Source organism: Bactrocera neohumeralis, chromosome 5 (genome assembly GCF_024586455.1).
Source record: "Bactrocera neohumeralis isolate Rockhampton chromosome 5, APGP_CSIRO_Bneo_wtdbg2-racon-allhic-juicebox.fasta_v2, whole genome shotgun sequence".
NCBI lineage: Eukaryota > Metazoa > Arthropoda > Insecta > Diptera > Tephritidae > Bactrocera > Bactrocera neohumeralis.
In genome coordinates this window covers 66012996-66036887 of record NC_065922.1, presented here as the reverse complement: position 1 = coordinate 66036887, position 23892 = coordinate 66012996, and the positions used below count along the sequence as shown (strand labels likewise).

At 32.8% G+C, this 23892-nt stretch overlaps 2 protein-coding genes across 3 annotated transcripts; both read left to right on the top strand.

Annotated features, from left to right (window-relative positions):
- The first annotated feature begins 1234 nt into the window (after window positions 1-1234).
- LOC126760487 (uncharacterized) lies at window positions 1235-6321 on the top strand. Its single transcript, XM_050476147.1, has 2 exons — window positions 1235-2585; window positions 3018-6321. Exons 1-2 carry the CDS (start codon window positions 2547-2549, stop codon window positions 3306-3308), a joined length of 330 nt encoding a protein of 109 aa, XP_050332104.1. The 5' UTR covers window positions 1235-2546; the 3' UTR covers window positions 3309-6321.
- Window positions 6322-7607: 1286 nt separating this feature from the next.
- Window positions 7608-23539, top strand: LOC126760465 (serine/threonine-protein phosphatase 4 regulatory subunit 2). 2 transcript variants are annotated; one of them, XM_050476108.1, is made up of 4 exons: window positions 7608-7796; window positions 8008-9494; window positions 19046-19234; window positions 20734-23539. In XM_050476108.1, exons 2-4 carry the CDS (start codon window positions 9278-9280, stop codon window positions 22539-22541), a joined length of 2214 nt encoding a protein of 737 aa, XP_050332065.1. In that variant the 5' UTR covers window positions 7608-7796; window positions 8008-9277; the 3' UTR covers window positions 22542-23539. The 2 variants fall into 2 exon arrangements, with proteins under 2 accessions (XP_050332065.1, XP_050332066.1); XM_050476109.1 differs by having other exon boundaries at window positions 7609-7796; window positions 20737-23539.
- Window positions 23540-23892: the final 353 nt, after the last annotated feature.

Genomic DNA, 23892 nt, shown 5'->3' with positions numbered 1-23892 from the left:
CATCTGAAAATGCCGCCTGTGCTGTTCACATCATGCTACGCAATTAAGCGTCCAGTGAATTTTACCACCAAAATTCTTAACAGTTGTAGTTGTTAGTGTAGACATAGTGATGTTGTGTGATAGAGTTCATGTATTTGTATAGCCATTAGTTCGTCACATGACGTCACAAGCCAGCGGATGGTAATTCCGAAGAGTTTTTAAATATACTATATTTTATATTTGTTCTTCATTTCAAAAAATTAACTCTAATTTATGCTAGTATATTTATTTGCTTCAAAAACTAGGTGGGACTATTCGCATTTTCGAATATCTAGACACAAATTATCTGCGTTTTCTGATAAAAACGTGGTAGATAGTATCTGCTTTTTCTGATAAAAACGTGGTAGAATGCATATCCCGTTAATAATAATTTTAGGGACCATTCGTTGACCCACAAGATATCCGCTTAGCATATGTATCTACATATCTACATATTATACATAAGTATTCCTTTGCCCGGATTTATGAATATTCGGTTATTTTTAAAAATTCTCAATATTTTTTTTGAGTGGTATTTAAAACTTTAACATATGTACATATGTATGTATATGTAGTTCGTTTTCGAAAACTCTCTTATGTAAAGTTTGAGTACTGTATTAATATAGGCAACATATTGTTAGCATTTGGATGTTTACGAAGGCTTCTTAGGCTCTGCAGATTTAAAAATTGGACATACATATAATAACATTCGCTTATGAGGAGTTTTAGTTTAGCTTCTCCTTGTATTGGAATATTCAATTCGATGGATATTTACAAAATCCCTTGTTTTGGAAGACTTTTTAAAGTCCTTAGACATTCGTCTATCCGGATTTCCCATTTATGTTTTTGTTAAAAACTCACTATGAAATTCTAATTATTAATTTTCTTGTAAAATTAAGAATATGCTTTTATTTTGAATTAATATTATTTTCGGAATATAAATATAATTATCTTTTTTTTCGAAATCCATAATTAATTTAAGCCTGTTGTGAATAAATACTATTTTTTAATATATATTTAAAAAACACTTATTGCATCAATCATCCATTTTAAAGAAATTTTTCTATTATTAAAATTTTCTAATTTTAAAATTCAACTACATGTGCATACATATGTATGATATTTTCTAATTTTAAACTATCTAAAATACATTTGTGTTCTATCTACTGTTCTTTATATGTACATATGTATATTCAGAAAGCTTTCACTTTATTCATAGGCTCGCAAATTATTGAATACCCGGAAATTACCGCAACCCAACATTGGTTGTACATTTAAAAATACCATTTTGTGTGACATGGCTTGACTAAGCATACACATACATATACATATGTATGTATGTATATTTGGAAGCTTTATCTTGCTTTGTAGCTTAACATACCACATATGTATATGCACATATTAAAGCGCTTATCAATGCTGTCTCCCTTTTGTAGGCGTCTATTAAAATGGCAGACAAACATGGCAGCGTATCCAGTTATACAAATGGTATTTCCTTGTTTGACTAACCACACAGCATATACACACACACACATATATATGTATTATAAACGTTGTATGAGCACAGCAGATGTGAAAAAGGTATGACGGAAACATGCCATACACAGTGTTTGTGCATGTACACACAAGTGTACTCACAACATGAAAGCAGAAAAATGTTGCGCATACGCCACGTTGTACCATAGTGTTAAGTACAGAATAACAGAGAGAACGGAACTGTATTTTATATTTACATTCAGAAAAGAGCGCTGTTATAAGGGGTGGGTGGCACATTGTGGAAGTAGCTGTCTTTTTTAACGCTGGCTAATATAGAGTCAGGTCGTAAACTTGGTGTGAAGATGCTTGTTATATATACATACATACATGTATGTATTTGTGTTGTGCCTAGTAGTTGTTGGAATGATGAAATGAAAGTTGTGCGAGTTTATTGGCATAGGTTAGGGGTTTGAGATGCTGCTGAAGCAGTGATGTTAAACTTTGGGAGAGCTGTGTATTGTTGTGGCAGGATAACAAGTATTTCTTTGGTATAAATAGCATAGACATTTGGGCGGAACGTGTATTAACATTTGAAGACTGCGACGTAGCTGAGCTGTGCAAAGGATAAGGAAAATATAATAAAAATATAGTAATAACAAAGTATATTATATATATAATTATTTATTATGTGTTACAAAGAGTGTTAGGGAGAAGAATAAGTGTGTGAAAATATCGTTTGAATGAATATTATATAAGTACATATTTAAGCGTGGTATATAAATAACAAAATAATTAAGCTAAGCATAATAGCGCTATCAACCGTCTCGTTTCTATAAGAAAATTATATTATTCAACTACATAAGCATCGTTGTGTTAACCGCAAGTAATTTCAAAGCAGCAGCTATTGAAAAGTGCATCGATATCTGTTTTAACAAAACAAATTGCGTTTGCATTTAGTTTTACGGCACATTAATGCAATAACAGCAAATTTATAAAGAAGAATAAACAACACGTCGCAGCCTGCAAACATATACACGCGCTTAGGATTAAAAATGGAGGGCTATCAGGATATGAGCGAGCTGGAAAAGTCGGTAAATATCTACGCTACTCGATTTTAAGTACATACATTTACAGTTCTTGCAACTATGGCTTGATTTTAAGTACTATACATTTACATTTTTTGTTACTATGATATTCTGGTTCATTTCAAATTTATAACTGCTGACCTACTTCGTGACCTCTTCGCCTTTATTAATGCATAGTTTTGTGCGCTTTTGTTTATTTTTACCGCACCCATACAAAGAACCGCATTATCTTCATTACTTCCTACAACCGCACACTATCATGCCCTCTGCAGATATTGTCCTCAAATATTTAATGTCGTCATTGTTGCTGTTTAAATTACAGTATAGCTATATATAAACAAGTATATATGTATGTGTACGCAACATCATATTGCTTTACTCATGCTCTTATGCTTACTCTCTTTCATGTCGCACGTACTTACAATAAAATGCACAAAGGTCGCGCACGCGGGCACCCAACTCTATACCGTGGCACACAAATTGCACGAAGTCGAAACGACATTGGACCATACCAGCAGCCTGGATGATGTTGATGGCGTTTGTGTCATGGAACTGCTCGAGTCCATGGAGGAGGTCAAGGCGGAATATCATCATCTGGTACAAAATATACGCGAGGTGCACCAGTTGCAACGTGACGTCACCACATCGATACGCTTTCAAATGCGTAGCATGCAGCAGACATTCGAATCGCTTAAGAAACGCATCGAATTGCGCGTTACGCAAAACTGAATAACATGCGCTGAGGGCTGTGAAAGTACGGAATACTTGTAGGTGCTGGTAAAAAATACGTAAAACGGCGATGAGGCGTGAGAATTAAATACATTTCTTGGGTAATCTTAATTTTATTTTTGAATGAGAATTAAAAATGTCTTAAGTCGCCTCATTTTTGTTTTTTAAGTTCTTATAGACTTAAATAGATTATAAGTAATGCATTTGTATATCAAAACTTCCACAGTTTTCTTTTAAATTATGCAACATTATTTCTAGCTACTTCTACTTGTTACTATTTTTTTACATATTTGTTGAGTAATGATTTATTTTTTATTAAGTTGGCAAAACTCACAACCAAGGTTGCGAATTTATTAATTAAAAAATTTGGTTCGCAAGTTAATTTTCGATTTAGTCCGAAAATCGGTGTTTTATTAAATTTTCAATTTCTAGTTCTGGGATTTAAAAGTGAAAGTTAATTTTTTTATTTTTATTTTAGAAGAAAACAAAATGGCAGAACACGTGAAAAAAATATATATTTTAAAGCAATTTAATTTTTTTATTGTAACTTAAAAGCTTGGGATTATTTTTTTTTTCAATTAGGCATGCGCGTTTAAGTAAAATTTTTAAACAGATCTTTTGTTATTAACATTTTTCGGAATTATAAAACAAAATTAGTTCAGATGTTAATTCAATTATTTCGTAATGTATTATTTGCAAACTTCCTAAAAATAATGAGCGCCGTAAGGCAATTATTAAATATTAAAGTTATACATTAGCTTAGTGTCTTTAGTACCCAGCAAGATACTTATTTAAATCAATTTCCGCAGAGGTAAAGCTTTAGCGAATATTTATTTGTGATAATTCACATATTTGTGTTTTATTTACTTTTTTGACAATCAGCTGTTTACTAATAAGCAGTGTAGGACTCATATTTAATTGAATTTGCTTTTATAAAAGTGCTTTAATTTGTTAACAACTTTTTTTTGTTAATATCGAGCCAGGGTTGCAAAGAATGCCTTAAAAAATTAATTGATTTAACTTTTGAAGTAATTTTTTTAATCTCGAAAATCTTAATTAGAAACAATTGTTAAATTTGAAAGATTGAAACAAAACAAATTTTTAGCTCAAATACCGGAAATATAGTCCCAAAAATTGCACTACAAACTAAAAATAGTTGTTTTGCAAATGCAATTTTTAATTCAAAAATTCAAAACCCTCGTCTAACATAAAACTTTTGATTGTATTGTCTTAAAAACCTGTTTATTTTTTTTATATGTGAAGTGAAAAGAGAAGAAACAGGACGAAACATGTAAAATGTTATTACTATTATCATTAAAATATTTATTAACATTATTTAAACAAGTATATTAATATACATATATTCGCAGTTTATTTAGCAATTTCCATACCCTGTATGCGAACTCTCGCTGGTTCACGTATTACTCACTTTTAAATACAAGTAAACTACCTGGTAGGTAAAATACACTGCTGTGTATGTATGTGTGGGTATGTCTTATTTCCATCATTGTTTGCAACTAGATTTTACATTTACGATACAAGGACAAATAGTAAAATGCATGCATATACATAAATACGTACATATGTATGTAAATGAATGGGACTATGCACCAAAAAGGATAAGTGGCCTAGATGAAGTTTTAAATAGGAAATGTGCCTAGTAATTCGGGTGTCCGTAAGATATTTCGTTATAGTTTCGCACTATTTTATTTTATGCTGTGCTGTGCGCAGAAACCTATACATAGGTGGCTGAAAAACTTCAAGGTGGTTAAAATACTACAAGAATTTCTTTTCAATACAAACTATTTCTAAGAAAATAGAATTGTATGCTAGAAGAAGTGGAGCGCGTAAAGTATGTTGTAGCACCCTACGGAGGAAATGTTTATGTATACATTTGAACTAAAAATTGTCGACATAATTTAAATAAATTTAATTTCTATTATGTTGTTTTAGTTACTTATTTCTTATTACCTTTTTGCCAATGACAGCAGACACCATTTTATTTCTGGAATTTATTATTAACATTGACGTTTATCTTATTCTCTAAGCGAATTCAATGGAAAAATACATAAACGGTAATTTTGTTCCAGAAATTTAGTGGCCAAGAGTAAATTGAATAAAAGCAGACGTGCTTCTGGAAAAATTTTATTATAATTTTAACGGTTAATGCTAATTTTCATTTATATTCGAAGGCACTTTATTTAACTCTTATTTGCCTTAAAATTTGCGTACAAACATACATATGTACATAACTTATACTTAATTTTAATTACTGTAATGTGCAAGAGTGCATGAGATTATAACTGATTGTTCGGTGAAGGTAGAAAACTTTCAAACAGATATAAAGACGATGATGATTTGAAAAAATTTCATATAAGTTTGGTAAAAAAGTACACCTAAATGAAGCGCTTGTAATTTATTTTACAATGGTCTTTTTAATTGATTTTATAATGTTTTTGTTTTGGTTCTTCTTATTAATTTTAATTGCATATTTGTGGAAGTTATGATTAGAATAATTTGAAAATTAAGTTTTCTGTTTTGTTCACAAACTTAGAGAAATAAGACAATTTACTAAAAGTAACAAGTAAGACAAAGCAATTTAATAGACTTAGTCATTAAAGAACTTAGCGGCATTTAAAGTGTATTAACTGTATTGAAAAACAAAAAAAAAACACACACACACACACAATTGGGAATAACCAAAAATATTTTATCATATACTTATAAGTATCTTTAAGAAGCAATAATTTTTGTGCAATTAGACTAATATTTCCAAAAAAACTTAAAAGTTGAATAATAAAAATTCACCTACATATTTCGTATTGCATTTATAGCAAAAACGCATTTTTATTACTAATTCAAGGTTTCTAAGCAGCAATTACAAATATGAAAAACACTTTTTGGAATAAATCACGTTTGAAAAACTATGTATGTATATAAAAAACTTATAATTTGTGTTTTAAAAATTGTTAACTTATTAAAAACAGTACTTATTAGACCTTATTATATTATATTATATATGTTTTAAGAACATGACTTAATAATAAGAATGATAATATTATATTATAGTAATTTAATTTTTATTTGTATTGTAATCTAATTTGTTACAAATATTCTTCATAAAATTAGTTGAACTGCTATATATTAGAAAAAATAATAGTAATATTATAAAATAACTTAAAACCTAATAATTTTGTACATGTTTTACAAATGAGCTTTCTTTTGTAAAAACTAAATACATTTAGCAATAAAAAATAATATTTAAATATGTTATTTACAAGTTACATGCAGTTACGTTGCGGAATATACCGAATTTCCTTGTAATTTTAAGTAATTCATAAAATATTGTAAATTATTCTAAAACTACCTAAAAGGCAAGTTGAATAAAATGCATAAGAAATTCAAGAAAACTCAAGCAAAGTTTTAAAGTAATATTTTACTTGCACTTATTGTATATGTATGGCTGTTAGCCTTTGAAGCATGACAAAGCGTTAATTCCATAGGTATCTTAATAGCATGACAGGCAGGTGTGACCATAAATGGAACAGCTGTTGGTATTCTCTCTCCCTTTTTCAAAATTTTCTAAGTATATACATAAGTACATACACACACATACACTAACTTTTTATGTGCAAGAAATCACATTTAGAAAGGAGTTAATGTTCGCCGGCTGTATGTATGGAACTGTGAATGAAAACAAAGGCTAGGAAGGGCACGTGACTGCAGGTAAGTGCGCAATGTCTTATCCTTACTTGCATACATATGTATACACCCACAGTGGTTGTGGCTACAACTACTTAAATGTTTAAACAAATCCCTCATAAAGAAGTAACAACATACATACATAACATTTGCAAATAATTTGAAATGGGTTGCATTTCCCTTCACAAAAAAATAAGAACTGTAGTAATCGTATATAATAACAATTCTACTGAAATATACTTAAACTTTATATAATAAACGTAAAATATTTTATATTCAAAAATATTATTTATGTATGTAAGTTCCTACCATAATTAATCATGATTCCTACAGAGCATGGAAGTTTACTTTCCATAAAACATTTTGAGTGGCACTGGTAAAATTACAAAACAGCTGTGATAAGCGCCACATGATTTTTGCAAATAGATTGCGTTAATGCGAAACCATATGAAGTTAACATTTTGGAATGGATAAATAAACCTTAAAATATATTATAAATGAGTAAATATACAACGGAGTTATGTAAAAAAAATAAATAAAATTATTTACTTAGCACTATATACCTTTCCAGTATGTCTATACAAACACAACAGCTGGCAACATCACGCAGATTTCATTTGTTAAACGCGCTGGAAGAGAACTTGCAAATTTATTATTTTAGCCAGAAGCCGTAAAGTAATTTTGAATATTTCGAAACCATCATATAGAATTAACTGGTTGACTTTTGAATTGTAGCAGTGAAATAAATAATTGAATAATTTTAATATAAGTGCTTCTTTCTAACAGGTTAGTGATTTTATTTTCCCACATCTGTGACACCGCCGCTACGTACCAAAAAGCGTCGCTGCCGACAGCAAGATTTTTCGCTAACAAAAATTATGCGACTAAAATGGTTTTTTAAACAATTTATTAACCAATATTATTCTGTTGTATATACAAAAATTGTATGCATATTCTAAACTCTGCTATGTACTTTCTTTGCATTTACATTTCGCAGGAGCAAGATTGCAAATCAAAATTTTACCTGCAACGCATGTACACACACCTAAACAGCACGTACCATTCATTCAGATCGTAAGCCGTATCCGGAGCAGCTGCATATTAAGTCGGCAAGAGAAAATCTCTTGTCTTCTTTGCGCCTGTTCCTCACTAAGCAAGGGTCTCTACATACTCAACAACAGTAAAATAAATTTTTAAACTCCAATTTCAACCTCGTGCAACAACTATACCGGTGCGAAGAGTTGCAGCTGTAAAAGCCGGGTAGTTACACATTTATTATACATACAAACACCTATATACCGGCCTTGTTGTTTGCTCTGAGACGCCTGCTGTCTGCAAACTGAACGTCTGCAGTGCATAATCGTCAAGGTTTTCGTAATTCAACGATTCTGTTCAGTCTGAGAGCGCACATCCAGCAGTCATCAACGCACCGCATCACCAGCACGGAACGTAACCATTAAAATTTGTAAAATAATTACTTGTCTGTTGGTATTACCACTCGTGCCAATAATTGTGGTCTTAGCCAGTCTAGATTCCAACTTGTAACATCATTTAGAACGAGTCTCCACTTATTACTGGAGTTTTCGTCCCACTGAGCTCCTATTGCATTGCACGTCTGTCGTTTGCCATCCACACATCGCTTTTGGTTAAGTTTGGTGTCTGTGCGTGAGTGTGTGCACGTTTGTCTGACTAAACGCGCCCGTATAAAATAGTTGTGCCGTGCCTTTTTGTAGTCGTCGCGATCTGTGTCGTCGTGTCCATTGTCGGTTCCCGTACCCGTACCTATATTCAGTCGGTAGTGTCGGTATCATTACTGCAGTCGTGTATCTCTGGTCTACGGAATTCTCTGTGTCGTATTTTCGTTTTGCAAATTTGTTGCTGCTGGTTTTGCCACACATTTGCAAAAACAAGCAACCTAAAATACGAAACTCAACTTCGATCTCCTACGACAAGAGTAACTTCGTCATTGTGCAGCGAGAAGAGTTGCGAATATTTTAAAACGTACATTGCCGGTTGTGAACTTCGTTCTTGTGTGTCTATATCATCATCAATTTCATTGTGGTGGCAAGAGCGAGCTAACCAGTGCCACATTAACATTTACAGCGACAGCAGGAAGACGACATATTGCGAAATTTAAATATATATTTTCGATCATATTGAAAAAGAGGAAGCTAGAGTTAACTAGACGCCTACCTAGCAAAAATTTTCATACGGTGAATCTCAGACAAATTCATTACATTCCCGTTTTTATTGTTACATTTAAATAAATGGTTAATATGGAAAACGCCGAAGAAGTAATGCAAATTCTGGAGCGCTTTACGCGTCTAAAGCAAAAGGAGATACCCAAGGAGTTGGACGATTATTTGCAGTATGTGGCGAAAACCGGCGATACGGTATTTAAATGGGCGAGCCTGAAATATTTATTCCGGGAGAAATTGCTCAATGTGATTAAACATTTCCATGATACGTCGCCGCGTGTTGATGGTGAGTATAGAAATAAAAAAATATATACATACATACATACATATGTACCTCATTAAAACGCACTAATCGTGCTACTCGTAAAAATGCAGGATATTATGATGAATGAATAAGTGTGGTAATTGTATGGCGGTGGCTGACAAATTTTATTGCCATGCAAGTAAATCCTCTTTTTCTGGATACTTACTAACCGGCTTTTTAAACGTATACATGCCGCTTTCCTCCATTGCGCATCACACCACCGTTTCTATGAAGTTTTCGTGTCACATTTTTTCCTTTTATTCTTTTGTCGCAAAGTTGCAGTCGAAAATTGTCTGCATAAAAATGCTGTTTCTGTGTACATGGGGGCAACTTTCTCCTTGATAAATACCAAAGTTGTAAGAAGAATAAAATTTGCAGCAGCAAAAAACTTGCAAAAAATGCAATGCAGACGTGCTAAGCGTGCAAAGTAGGATATTCGTAACTACATACAAAATACAGAATTATTTTTGTACATTGTGTAATAATTTTAGAACAATATTAGCAACATACCTATTTTAGTAATGAAGCAAACCAATGCTGAAATTTTTGCTTTTGAAAATGCATGCTGTTTTAAATATCTTCCATCAAATAAACTTAAACATAAAAAAAAATATTTTTAACTTTGCACTCATTGACAACGCAGGCAGCGTCTGGAATTTTTGCACATTTTTTTTTTTTTGATTCAGCAAGCTCTGAAGTTTTGTCGTTGTTTCCTACGAAATAGCTGCTTTAATTACAAACAATTAGAAAAACACAAGGTCACGCGTTTGTAGTGGTTAATACTAGATTAAATGGTTTTAAATGACGAATGTACAATTTTTTTTTCTAACTTCAGTTTGCAAATTAAATTAAAATAGATAGCATAATCAAATTACTCAATGAAGGATCGTTGTATTTGGAATTTGATAATCAAAGAAAAACAGTATAGAAGGATTAATATAAATTTAAGAGCTAGCTAAATTCTTCAATAATTCGCCAAATGATGTGGTCACAAAAAATTCTTATCTTCTTCTTTTTCTAACTCTTCATGGCACTTGTTGAGTATCTCGATTGCTACCTGGCCCCGAAATTTTTAATTGATTTAGATTTAATGACTCCTTTGCAGCGTGAATTCTAACTAGAGTGTGCTTAAATACCTATCACACCTGCATAACAAAATATTATGAAGCAGAAAAGGAAAGAGAAGAAAAAATAAAAATAAATGCAGACATAAATAACTTTATATATGTGTACAAGTGGCTATGTACTCCACATATACATATATACATACATACTATGTACTTAATGAAAGCAAAGTAGATTGCAAGTATGTAATTTTTTTTTTATATTTTTCAACTTTTTTTTGCTAAAGTGGGAGTATGGATTGGCACGCAGAAAGCTAAATGCGTAGCGCTCCATCAACACTATAACTTAACCATGTGTATTTGTGAGTACAAACAGATGTGACATACATACTTGTATGTACATATTTACCAGCTTTCACACATACATACATATATATCACTTCATTATTATTGTTATTTTTTCTTTGCTAAGTTAACACCAGCACACAATCGCTTGTGCGAATTTTTTGCAAAAACACCTAAATGTGCAGAAAAAATAAAAAAATGTTTTAATTGTTATTCAGCGTGCGAAAACCTTACTCCCATTACACAAATTCTTGCTTGCCTTTTTTTGCAATTTCTTTTATTTTATAGTGTAAGGAAAAGATAGCAAAAAGTTTAAACTGCTTTGTAATTCCATTTTAGCTCATCAAATAGAATTTTGTAGCTAAGCGCACTTGAAATCCCTTCATATTTTCGCTGTGCTTTCTTTTTGGTTATTATTTATAACACTAACGCTGACTAATCGCCGAAAAAGGCTTTTCTGTGCGTCACAAATGCTTGCGGTAAAACAAATGATATTCTTTGATATGATAAAGAAATTATTAATTTAAATATTTGTGTGTATTTGTACAAAATATTAAGTGCTGTGTGCTGGTATTTGTCTTTTCAGTTGAAATAATCGTGATAATTTTTTTATACGCAAGCTTTGTTGTTTCTTTAATACAAAAATGATGTGAATTAAAATTTTGAAGATAACAGTTTTAATTCAGTTAAACTAATTAAAGCTATATTGTGTTTGGTACTACAACTAAATTGGACGCTACACACTTTGAAGAACTGTATTACTTTTAACTAATACATATTTATTCAAAACAATTTTAAGTTGCTTAACCTCTTTGTGTAGTTTTTGTTCACACTCACTAAACATTTCTCTCCGCATTTCAATTATTGAAATTTTCGCACCTATTAAGTCATTAGAACTGTATTATAATTTACTATAATTGATTAATGATGTCAAATGTTGTGCTAATAGTTATGTTGTCAAATTAAAACCCAAAAATTTGCACTACAGTTTGTTTTTTTTTAATTAGATAAGAGGTGCTCTTTTAATTGTACGTTTTAACATAAACATACATACATACATATGTACATACCAAAACAACAAAAATATTAACAATTGTTGACTCAGCTCAACTGAACCTAAGTTAGTTAAAATATTGACAAAATCATAATTTAAAGTAAACGAACACAACTTACTTATATGCATTTGTACATACTGTACATAGATACATATGTATGTATAAACATAGAAGTTTGCAGAATATTGTGAATCATGAATATTCCATGAATGCTTCTTTGCTAAAAATTCCCAACTGATTTGGAAGTAGGACAAAATGTGGAATGCGTTCACTTTCTCTCTAAACACTGAAACTATAATATAAAGCACTGATTGTCTTTATTGTACTTTACAATATTTAATATTTTCTTAAAAAAGATGAAATATGTTTTTTAATCAAACTTATTTTATCTTTATTTAGAAAGGAGGTTTAATTAATTAATTTTTTTTTGTTATATTTTTAGAATTTTTTTTTTGTTTTTGTCTATTTTTTTTCTTTATGCATATATGTATATTTTTTTAAATTTTGTTTTAAATTCGTTTTTTATCATATTAGTACAGTACGATTGTCATAAAATTTTGACAACCCGCAGATCAAAACAAAAATATGATCAATTGATTTTTGTTATCTTGCGGCTAACGTTTCAATTTGCATTGTCAAACGTACAAAAGTTGAAATTTTAGATTTATAGAAGAATCTTAAATCAAATTTTAAGTTCATATCAAATTTCAATCATTAAGATGTAATTTTTTCCCGCTAACCTCGCTGACGAGCACATTAACTAACCTAACCTATATTATGCATCACTCATAAAAGTTACTAAGCGAAACAATTTTACCCCACCGTGTAATTTACAACTTACCTTGCGACGGACTTATTACTTTACGGGCATTTTGTGCATTTCCACTGGTTTCATAAACCATAAATCACAATGTCAAGTCCTGACTATTACTGTCTCTAAAAACTTTTTAAACGCAAAAGTAAAGAAAATACAAACCTATCTACTTACTGTGAAAAAACTGAATTAAAAAAGAAAAACATAAAAATATACATATGTATGAGCCATAAAACACGCAGCTAAGTGAGCGCAATGAAAGAAACTCATAAAAGACGGCAACAAAGGCTTTTTGGTTTGTGAATTCCATGTTTTTCAAAGTCTGATTTCAAGTGAGCGGCGCTCATAGTCGGCTCGTTCAAATGCGTTCATTCGCATCTTTCGAGGAACTTACTTTTTTGTTATTTTATTACATATGTACACTTTGCTTTTGCTCTGGCTCCTGCTTTTGGTGCTTCCGAATGCGCGACGGCTTAAAAAATGCCAGCAGCAGAAATTATAAAGAAACAGAACTTTTTTCGAAAAGCAACAAAAATCAGTTTGTATATATATACATATGTACATGTATAGTATGAAATAATTAATACAATGTACGAAAAAAGGCTTCAAACTATTTTTAGGCTATAATGACAACAACTGAAAGAGCCAGACATTTGAAAAATAATAATAATAATATTGAAAAAAAATACGACTCCGCTAACAATGGGCAGCAACAGCTCCCAGCAGCAGCTTGGAATATACATACATATGTATGTATGTACATGTATATAACGTTGTGGTTAGTCGCTTTCTCATATCAGCGGTAAAGACGGATACACGTACTTATACACTTAACTACCACATATGTTTGCATGTATGTATTTGGCAAAAACAATAACCACCATGGGTATTAAAAGTCAACAAAAGCAATAACAACAACTACGCACATGTTCTACATACTCTTCTTATAGACTCTTAATGCAACAACAACAAATATTTTTCACAAATGCAGCAAGCAGTTCCAACAAAAACAAATACAAACGGCGGGGTGGTAATACGACGGATTCACGCTCAGCAGTTTCATTGTTTAGTTGGCTCTCAGCCGCTGGAGCTGCTTTTGGTCAATTATTTGTTGTTCTTTCAATAAAATATACATAGCTTGCGCATTGTTGTCGCTGTAGCCTTTCCTTTGCTGCTGCTTGTTGTCTCCTCCACCACCTCTAATGTGACGTGCTGGTTTTGCATTTCTTTCCTTCGTCGCGACTTCTGCTGTGTTACCAGTGATTTCTTTGTTGTTGTTGCTCTTAGTTTAGATTTTGCCGGTTTTCATTTTCAACTTCAATTGAAGGCACAAGATAAATACATATGTACATAAAGTATATGAACTACAGTTAGCTTTAAAATTTTTTAACCAATATGATTAAATTTTATATTGGAGAATATTTTATAGCATGTATTTGGAGTCTCCCAAAGCTCTCCGAGAGAAAAATCATTTTTTCTGGTACTTTATGTACTTTAAAAGCATATTATATGTGTGTATACATATACTTTCATAAAATATAAATAAAGTTGCTAGCGCTTGAAATATTGATTGCTATGAAAATTAAGAAATTAAACTTCTAAATCATTTAACAATTGAAAAACAATCAAAAAACAATTTACAAACAATTGAATTACTTTTTTTGAAACCCGAAATCTTAATTAATATGAAAAATATTAACAAATACCGAATTAAAAAATTAAAAGAAAAATTTTAATCCCAACAATCGGATTAAAAATTTATTTTTAATTTAAAATTTAGAAAAAATAATAATTTTAATCCCAAGTTTGGTATTAAAAATTGAAAATTTAATTTTTAAATCAAAATTTTTGAACTAAAAAATTCGCAAGCCTGTTCGCTGCGCACTTTTGTAGCTCACTGTTTATGAACTCGTTCGTTTTGCATATTTACGAGCACCTCCTCCTTGCAATGCTGTTGTTGTTGTCACTGCAACTGTTGTTATAATTGCTTGCGGCTGCTCTGACAACCATTACTGTGGCGTTTTCATGTTTTACTTTTATTTTTTGGGGAATTTTCGGTTACCGGCCTTTTAATGGGTTTTGTTTGTGTACTCTAAAACCAGATCTTTGTATATACACATGTGTGTATCTATGTGTGCGCATGTATGAATACTCCAATTTAACAGCAGCACAGGAATATATGGCTGGTAATTGCCGCCGCCTTCTCTGCCAGCCAATTTGTTCAACCACATATGTATGTATGTACATATGTACATACATATAAACGCACACTCCGATTTATTTACTAACACTATACTGCTTTGACGGCGCTTTGTTGTTGTTAATATAATAACAATTTGCTTGCAATAACGCTTATTGTTGTTGCATTTAAGCTCATACATGTATTTTCTCACACTCTGGTACATAGCAACAACAATGTAATGCTATTTACATATGTATGTAACCAAGATGTTGATAAATATGCTTTCAATGTATGTATAAGTTATATAATAACAGCGTGCGATTGTGTTTGCTTTTGCAGCTGGCTAAAACGCCTGAAACTTGATGTTTGTTGTGCTTTTTAGAGCTATTTGCTGCAATTTCATGTATTTGCTTGCTTAATTACAACGTAGTTGGAGCTCACCTTGTGCGAATTCCATTAAAGAAAAGGTTTTCTGGAAACAATTTAAGAAAGCGACGAAATGCGGGAATTGAGAGTCACAGACTGGAGATTTTGCGTGCTTTTAATTTTATTTTTGCTCTCATATTTGGAGAAATTGCTATTTGCCGACATACAGTTCGCTCAAATTTGAGGTTAGATTTAAAGATATATAATGTTTTGAGTTCTTTACACATTTTTCGAATATGAAATCTGATTCCTGACCGGTTCTTTAGTATTAAAAACAAATTTAGTAGCGTTTATGGCATTACCAATCGATTCTCAGTGAATTTGTTAGTATCAGCTATTTTGCTGATGCCACTTTAGCATGTCTTTGCAAAATATAACTCTTTGATAGCTTCTTTTAAATAAAATAAAATTACTTTTCATTATTTTTTTATGTAAACACTTGGCCCGAACAAATCTGTTTAAGCCAGTTGGAACTTATTTTCAGAAAGATACTTTATTAATTTTTCTCTGATTATCGTTTACTTTTAAATAAAAGAAATCATCACTTTACAATTAACTCTGCAACTTTTATCTGCATAATCATTGTTTCTACTAAACTGTTCTGCGTAATTGAGCACTATCTTCACATTACCTTTAAAAATAACGATGAGTGCGCCGTAATGTAGGCAATGAAATTGTATTCATTCAAAATATGGTGACAAATATTTACTTGAAAAAAAAAGTATAATTATTACAGTTTTGGTTATAATATAATTATTATATATATGTATGTACATTTTGAAATTAATGTTTTAATTCTTTGGAATATATCATATTTCCTTTTTTAATAAATAAAATAAAAATAAATTTTTCACATAAAAATAAATTATACACGTAACTATTTTGGTATTTAATTAATTTCGTTAAATTAATTAAAAATAGTAAATCAAAAGCAAAGTAAGAAAAATAAAAAAAAATATATAAATTTTTATAAAAAAATATGTTATTAAAAATTTTTTTGTTTAAAAACCGTATTTATCTGTTAAAAAATGAATTCCTTCCTAAAACATTTTTATAAATAGTAATTTAAAATTAATTATTTTTTCCGTTTTGTGTTTTTTATTGTAATTATTTTGAAAAGTAAATTACTTATAATGTAAAAAATTAAAGATATAATCAATTATTATTTTTTTAATAATTTCACAGAACTGCTTTTTATGATATAATTAAAATTTCTTTATGTACTATAATTATTTAAATTTTTGTTCTCAAAAAGTCGAGAGAGAAATTAAAATTAATTTTAGATTTAATTTTAATATAAAATAAATTTTTAAATTTAATGTCATAATAAAAAAAGAGTTGCCTTAAAAAGAAGAAAAATAGTAAAAACAATAGTATTTTTACTGATAAATAATAATAATAGTATCTTTACTGATAAATAATAATAATAGTGATTTTAAATATAATAAATATTAATTAAAAATCTATTTTGTTTTGTTCGTACATAATAAATAATAATTTTTTGCCAACAACTAAAGCGCTGGATTAAAAACAATTTTTTACAAATTGCAAATTTTGTTTCTCTTGGCAAACGTCTTTGATTGAAAATCGATATTTTATTGAAAATAAGCTTTCCTTTTCAAAAGATAGCCGAAATGATACACGACACGAAATACGTAAACCGTTTCCACGACAGTCGCGTCTACGTAACCGGAACGGACCCGGATTTTTATCCGGCCAAGCACTGTCAACTCGGCAGAATTCTACAGCAACAACTGAGTACAAAAACGCGAAAAAATTTTAATTCCAAAACAAAAATCGAGAGATTAAATTTTTTTATGTTTCCTCTGGTATTTGGAATTTTTTTTATCCGATGTTTGAGATAAAAATTTAAAAAATATTTTGATTAATATTTTCGAGATTACGAATGTTAATCAAATTATTTTTTAATGCATTTGCAATCCTGATGATTTTGTATATAAAATATATTTATTTAATAAACTTTTTTGTAAGAAATAAACTGAAAAACGGTTTATTTTAGTTTTAGTACATAATAATAATAGCTTACTTTTACATTTCCAATAATAGTAATCATTTAAATTGGTTTTATTAAAGTTTTCATTATAACTATGTACATACGTAATTGCTCTTTTTTTACACTATTTCTGAACAAAAAAAATATGTTTACCATTTTGCTTTCTTTAGATCAACGAGTTCAACTTTATAAGTGCGTGCATTAAAGTAAGAAAACAAAGTTAAGCGATTTGCAACATTTGTGACATTTGTGCGTGTGTGTGTGTGTGTAAGACCAAAAAAGTAAACAAACAAAAACTTAAAAGCAAATAATAAATAACAAAACCACTTGAAATCAACACACTTACGCCTTCAGTCAATTACTTATTTACATACTTATATATGTATGTAAGATATAAATGTGTGTGCGCGCTGAAAAAAAATCACTTAAAAATTAAAAACAAAAAAATCATTGCTACAACATTGCGATAAAATTTGCATGACATTGCTATGGCGGCGCTATAGCATCGTTAAACAAATGATAGCACCAAGGCGAATAATTCATTCCGCATGCTCATATTATACATACGGACATAACTACATACATATACATATGTATACAAATGCGAATGTGTAACACAAACGTCACATTGGCGCTCTGCGCTTCCGAATTCACACATCGCTAAAAGTGTTGTTATAATTGTTGTTGCACATTTACCGGCTACTCCCAATTGACGCTACTCGTTTCTGTGGTAGTCACTGTCACTAGCCGGCATTCTGCGCTCATTTGTTGTCCACACACAGCTTTTCAGAGCGCGCCGCATGCTCTCAGCCTATATACAAGACAAAAGGAAAAAAGCCCAACAACCAGCCTTACAGCCAGTCAGCAGGCGCTCCAGCGCCGTTCCTTCATGCGTCCAATCATCCGACCTGCTGTCTCCATTTAAGCTTTCTTTTTATATGTATGTATGTATGACTCTCTTTATGTGTTTTTTGCTTTTCGCGAGAGTTGTTGCTCACAATCTGACCGGCTGGTTGTCTGTCTGTCCGTTTGTCGCTGTGTGCGTCGCGCTAATCGTTTTTTGCATGCCTTCGTTATAATTTCGCGCAATTGCCGGTTTTTTGGTGTTCGTTTCGGTGTCTTAAATGCCTCGTGCACACGCGCAAACTTGCCTCAAATCGTTCACTTGGAGTACAATAACCCCCCTGAGGCGCTTTTGTTGTTTTCTTTTCATATACATATGTATGCATATATGTATGTCGCTGTATACGTATGTACGTGAACCAACAATGTATGATTTTAATAGTGCTGTTTGACGGCTTTGTTGTTTTTGTTATTTTTTGTATTTTTTTTTTTTTTTTGGTTTTGTGCATTTTTCTTTCAGCTGTTTTTAATGGCATTCACTCCGGCTCAAGCAGCCTTCACATTCTATATAGTTGTGTGTATGTGTGTATTCTTAATCAGATTTAAAAAGCGCACTTTCTACTACAAAGCCATACCAACACACTCAGCGCTTATTATTTACTGCCAGTTCCTTGTATGCTTTATATTCGCATTTACCAAGTTGATTCTCATCATTTGAAAAGGCTATATACACAACTATACATACATATGTACAAATTTAATAATTATTCTTCTCATTCTTCCATTGCAGAGATTCCTCAATATCCGAACGTTGATCCTTTTAATTATGAGAGCATGAAATCATCGCTGTTGGAGCGTCTGGAATTATTCAATGCCGCACCATTTACCATTCAGCGCTTGTGTGAGCTTTTGATTGATCCGCGTAAACAATACAGTCGCATTGATAAATTTATGCGTGCTCTTGAAAAGAACATTTTAGGTGAGTGCACCTTCGTCGTCAACGGAAAAAATTAATTGAATCTGATAAATTCAGAAGTAAAAAGTTTTTGTAGATTTAGCGCTCGTTTTTAAGCTAATTTAAACTTTAGCTCGTGCTTTAAGTAATACTTAGTATAAGTTTTTTGAAGAGAATCGTGAAAATTTTATGTTACAACGCGACAGCGAATGGTATGTCTAGATCAAGTTATATTTATGAATGTATGGAATCAAATCAGCCAGACGCAAACTGATATTTGGTACTTGGTACATAATGAGTCTAAAACAAGAAAAAACGTTGTCTGTGGTTATACTGGAGCTGCAATACCCTTTACAAGTACAAAGTCTTCCATACAAGAGCTTTATTTTGATCCGTCTGTTAGTGTGACAATTCTTTCGGGGATTGTAGCATTGTCTTGGATAATAATCAAGCATTTCTCCAAATTACTTAAGGCATGTTTTCTGCAAAATTTCAAAAACTTGATTTTTATCGGTCAGTTTGTATGGCAGCTATATGCTATCTTGGGCCGATTCAAACAATTTATTCGGAGAGTGTAGTGTTGTCCTGGAAATATCTCCATACCAAATTTTATGAGATATCTTGTAAAATAAAATAGTTTTTCTTACAAGGACTTGATTTTTATCGATCGGCTTGTAATTTCTTCGAAGAGTTTAGTGTTGTCCTGTAATTCATACAAGGACTTGATTTTTATCGGTCAGTTTGTGTGACAACTATATGCTATAGTGGTTGAATTTCGGCGGTTCCGACAAATGAGCAGCTGCTCTCAGTGAATGGCGTACTTGGAGTCAAACTACCACCCATTGCAGACGTCCAGTGTGCAATGAGTCCCCGGCATTAGGTACCCGTTACGACGACAACAATAACCCAAGTACAGAGCTGGAACAAAACTCTGAAACCGCTAGCTGGTAGCAATTTGTCGTCCGGTCCTAGCCTAGGCCGTCTCAATGTGATCGCGTAGATCTATCTAGGATGCACATGAAGAAGCTCCAACACTTTCAAAATAAAGCGTTCCGTACCTTCTAATATCTTCTCAATATCATCTACATACTGAGCCCTGCATGATCCCAGTTAAAGAGGATAGGGAATTTTTTCAAGGCAGTTTCTGCTTGGAAGTTTTCATAGATACTCTCTGAAACCGACGGAACAGTCGTCAGAGTTCGTTCCTGGCGGTCAGTCTTCAGTGTAGCGTTTCATATTAAGAAAATACCCAGATTTATACAAGACCAAGTTGCGTGCTTGATAGCGGTTCCTGTATCTGTAATATTTATTCGTTTAATTGGATGATAGGCTACTCTAGAGGCATAAAATATCGACGAAATTGAGCGCTGAATATTTAAGCGTGTGTTCCTTGAACCTTAGGTCCATTATTTATGCGCTATTTTATAGTGTGTAAACTTTAGTAATAAATTAATCCTAAAATATTGCATTTACAATAAATTCTCAACAAAGACCTTCTCTTTCTTCTCTTTTTTCAACTCTAGTAGTGAGCACCATCGAACCCGGTCGTAAACGCACTGAGAGCGAGAACGGCGATTCACTGGACTCAGTTGTCAACGGTGATCTGTCGCTGGATGTCAACGTCGATATCGATATGGAGAATGAATCTTTGTTCAATATGGAGGCACAAAACGGCAATGGCACTGGCAACGGCAATGGTACAGCTTCGGCAGCCGATGGTGGTGCATCACCGGAGTCTGAGTCGAAAGAAAAGCCCGTTGTGAGCGAGACAGCTACCAAGCACTCTACAACCGATGATGACATTTTGCCGAATCCGAAAAAGGCAAAGCTGGATTTGGATGAGAAAGATGAAAATACCGCTGAAAAGACTGAAGATGAACAGAGTGGTGTATCGGTGGAAAAGGATGACAGCAAATCTGCAGCTGATGAAGCTAAGTCGAAAGAAACGGACAAAGGTGATAGTAAACCAGCAGTAGAGGTGGCTAAGCCGTCCGAGGATGCAGAAATGATAGAAGTTGATAATAAAGAAACAAAATCGAAGGAAAGTAAAGAGGAATCTAACAAGGAGGAGCAAGTAGAGAAAAAGGATGTGCTAGACAAAGCGGATGAGAAACAGTCTGAAAATAACGAGGAAAAGGAAGTGGTCGCAGAAAGCAATGACAAGGTAGAAGCTGCTAAGGAGGAAACTGCCAGTTCCACTGAGAAAGTAGCTGCTGAAGAAGTTGACGCTGTTAAGAAAGTAGAAGGCATTGCTGAGTCGGAAACCGAATCAAAAACAACTAAAGAAGAAGAAAAAATCGTTGAAAAACAGGAAATAGAGAAAGGCGAAAAAGAGGTTGTTGTAGCAGCTGCTGTAGCCACTACCAAGGCGGTTGAAGAATCCGCTGAGGCCGAGGTCAAGAAATCAGCCGAGCCTGCAGCTGAAGCGACAGAAGCGGTTGCTAGTGATGGTGCTAAGGATAGCGCTAAAATCGTAGACAAAGTTGAAGAGGAAACGGCGCCTGTCAAAGCCAACGAGGCCGCTGCTGATTCTAAGGCCGAAGTTTCGACTAGCACACCGGAAAAAGATGAGGCTGCGCCACAGACAACGGCTGCTGGAGCTGAAGCTGTCGCCGCTGTAGCGAAAGATCCCGCTGTTGAACCAAAAGCCACATCTGAAGTGACCGACTCCACTGCCACCCAAACAAAAGAATCTGAAAAGACTGAGAGCAATGCAGAAGCCGCTGCCGAATTGGAAAAACCGGCCGAAGAAAAAGTAGTTGAAGCTGTTACGACCACGTCCAACGAGGCAGAAGCTGTTGCGATTGAAAAGTCCACGGCTGATTCCGCTAGTAAAACCGCCGTGGATGAAGCCGAAACAGTTGCTGCTGCACCAGCTAAAAACGAAACTTCTGCGTCGGACGAAAACAAAGAAGCTGCCGCTGCTGCTACCGCCACCGCAGCTAAGGCCAGCGAAGCTGAAGTTCCAACAACCGCTGAGGCGGTAGAAAGCACAACTGCTGACAGTGTTAACGTTGCCGAAAAAAGCGATGTTGTCGCCCCAGCTGCAGATACGACTCCAGCCCCAGACTCGGCCGAAGCTATTGCTGCCGTTCCTGCTGCCACACCAACAGCCACCCCACTACCTACACCGACATTAGCCCTCAACGATCAACCCATGGACGATGTGCCGATTGAAGAGGCCCAACCCGCTGTTAACGAAGTTGTTATGGCCGAAACAAATGCTGCCACCGAAATGGCCACTGACGCAAACGAACCACCAGCACCATCCAAGGACGAACCAGCTGGCATGGAAGTGGATGACACCAGTCAGGAGGCCATGGATCAGTAATTTTGTGGCAGCACGTAACAAACTACACAATAATATTTTCCACACGCATACAATACAAAAGAAAAAATTTTATTTGTGAAAGACGTCGATGACGACGACGACGACGACTACGGCGACAGCGACAGCGCGACGCAAAGCGATTTCTTCATACTTAAACACTTTTTGAATATGTAGCGTGTTTTTAGGCGCATAAGCAAAATTTACATGAATATGTAAACGAAATTCGTTGTAAGCTAATTTAAACTATCAAGAGAACATAATAATTATAACTTAAAAAGAAAATACAAAACAAAAGCAAAAAAGAAAGATAATGTGGTTGGCAAGCAAGAAATATATAAAAACAAAATACTTCATACACACACATATATATATATGCATATACTTTATACAATAAGCAGTGATATGTGCTGTTCCATTCCATTTGTCAGAATATTTGTAACACCACATGGACAACGAACAATACGTATTGGCTTTTGCATCATTTCCTTTTTACGATTTAATTTAAAAGATATTGAAATGGTATTAATAAAATCGTGTATTTTAACATTTTTTATTTGTGTAAACAATGCGAGCCAACAATAGTAAATAAAAAATTTAAAATTCAAAACTATAAACAAATGCTTCTTTTATCACACAGTGGCGCAAAGAAGGCCGATTTGGAATTTTTATCCTTTTTGTGTTTCTTTTGGTTGAGAAATTCGCTAGAGAAAGTGTGAGAGAGCGGAAAATTTTCGTTTTTCAACGTCTGTCGTCAGTGAGGCAGTTACATATTTGGAGAAATGTTCTACGCGCCGAATATATTAGCATACATCTTTTGTCCGTTAGCTTTTAATTTAATCCCCAGTTGCCACATCTGTATCATTATACTTGTATATTTGTAATTATTTTCTAAGGCTGGAGAAGACATATTTCTACTTGGCTCAACTGTTTTACAACAATTTGTGACGATCGATCGTCGACATATGAAAACGAAGAACAAAGTTTTTTTTTTTTTATAATAAACCAAAATATTTTAATTGGACAAAGGTTTAATTGACACCATTGACGCCATTGTTTCCAATGCCGTACAATAAGCAATGAATTGAGAATTTCTTTCTCTGCAATTCTTTAAAACTTAATTTCGGAAAATTTGGAATCATTGCTGTTTTGTTACCTGATTAAAAAATAAAAAAACTGAAATAACATCAAAAAAATTTTGAGGTTATGCACCGTTTCTCATTTTCAAGTAAATTTATGCAAAAATGTTATGATTATTATTGCTTGAGCAAAAAGCGATCTTATAAATAGAGGGTATTGATAAGTCGATTGTTAGGCAACTAATCTTAATACAGCAACATACAAAATAGTTGCG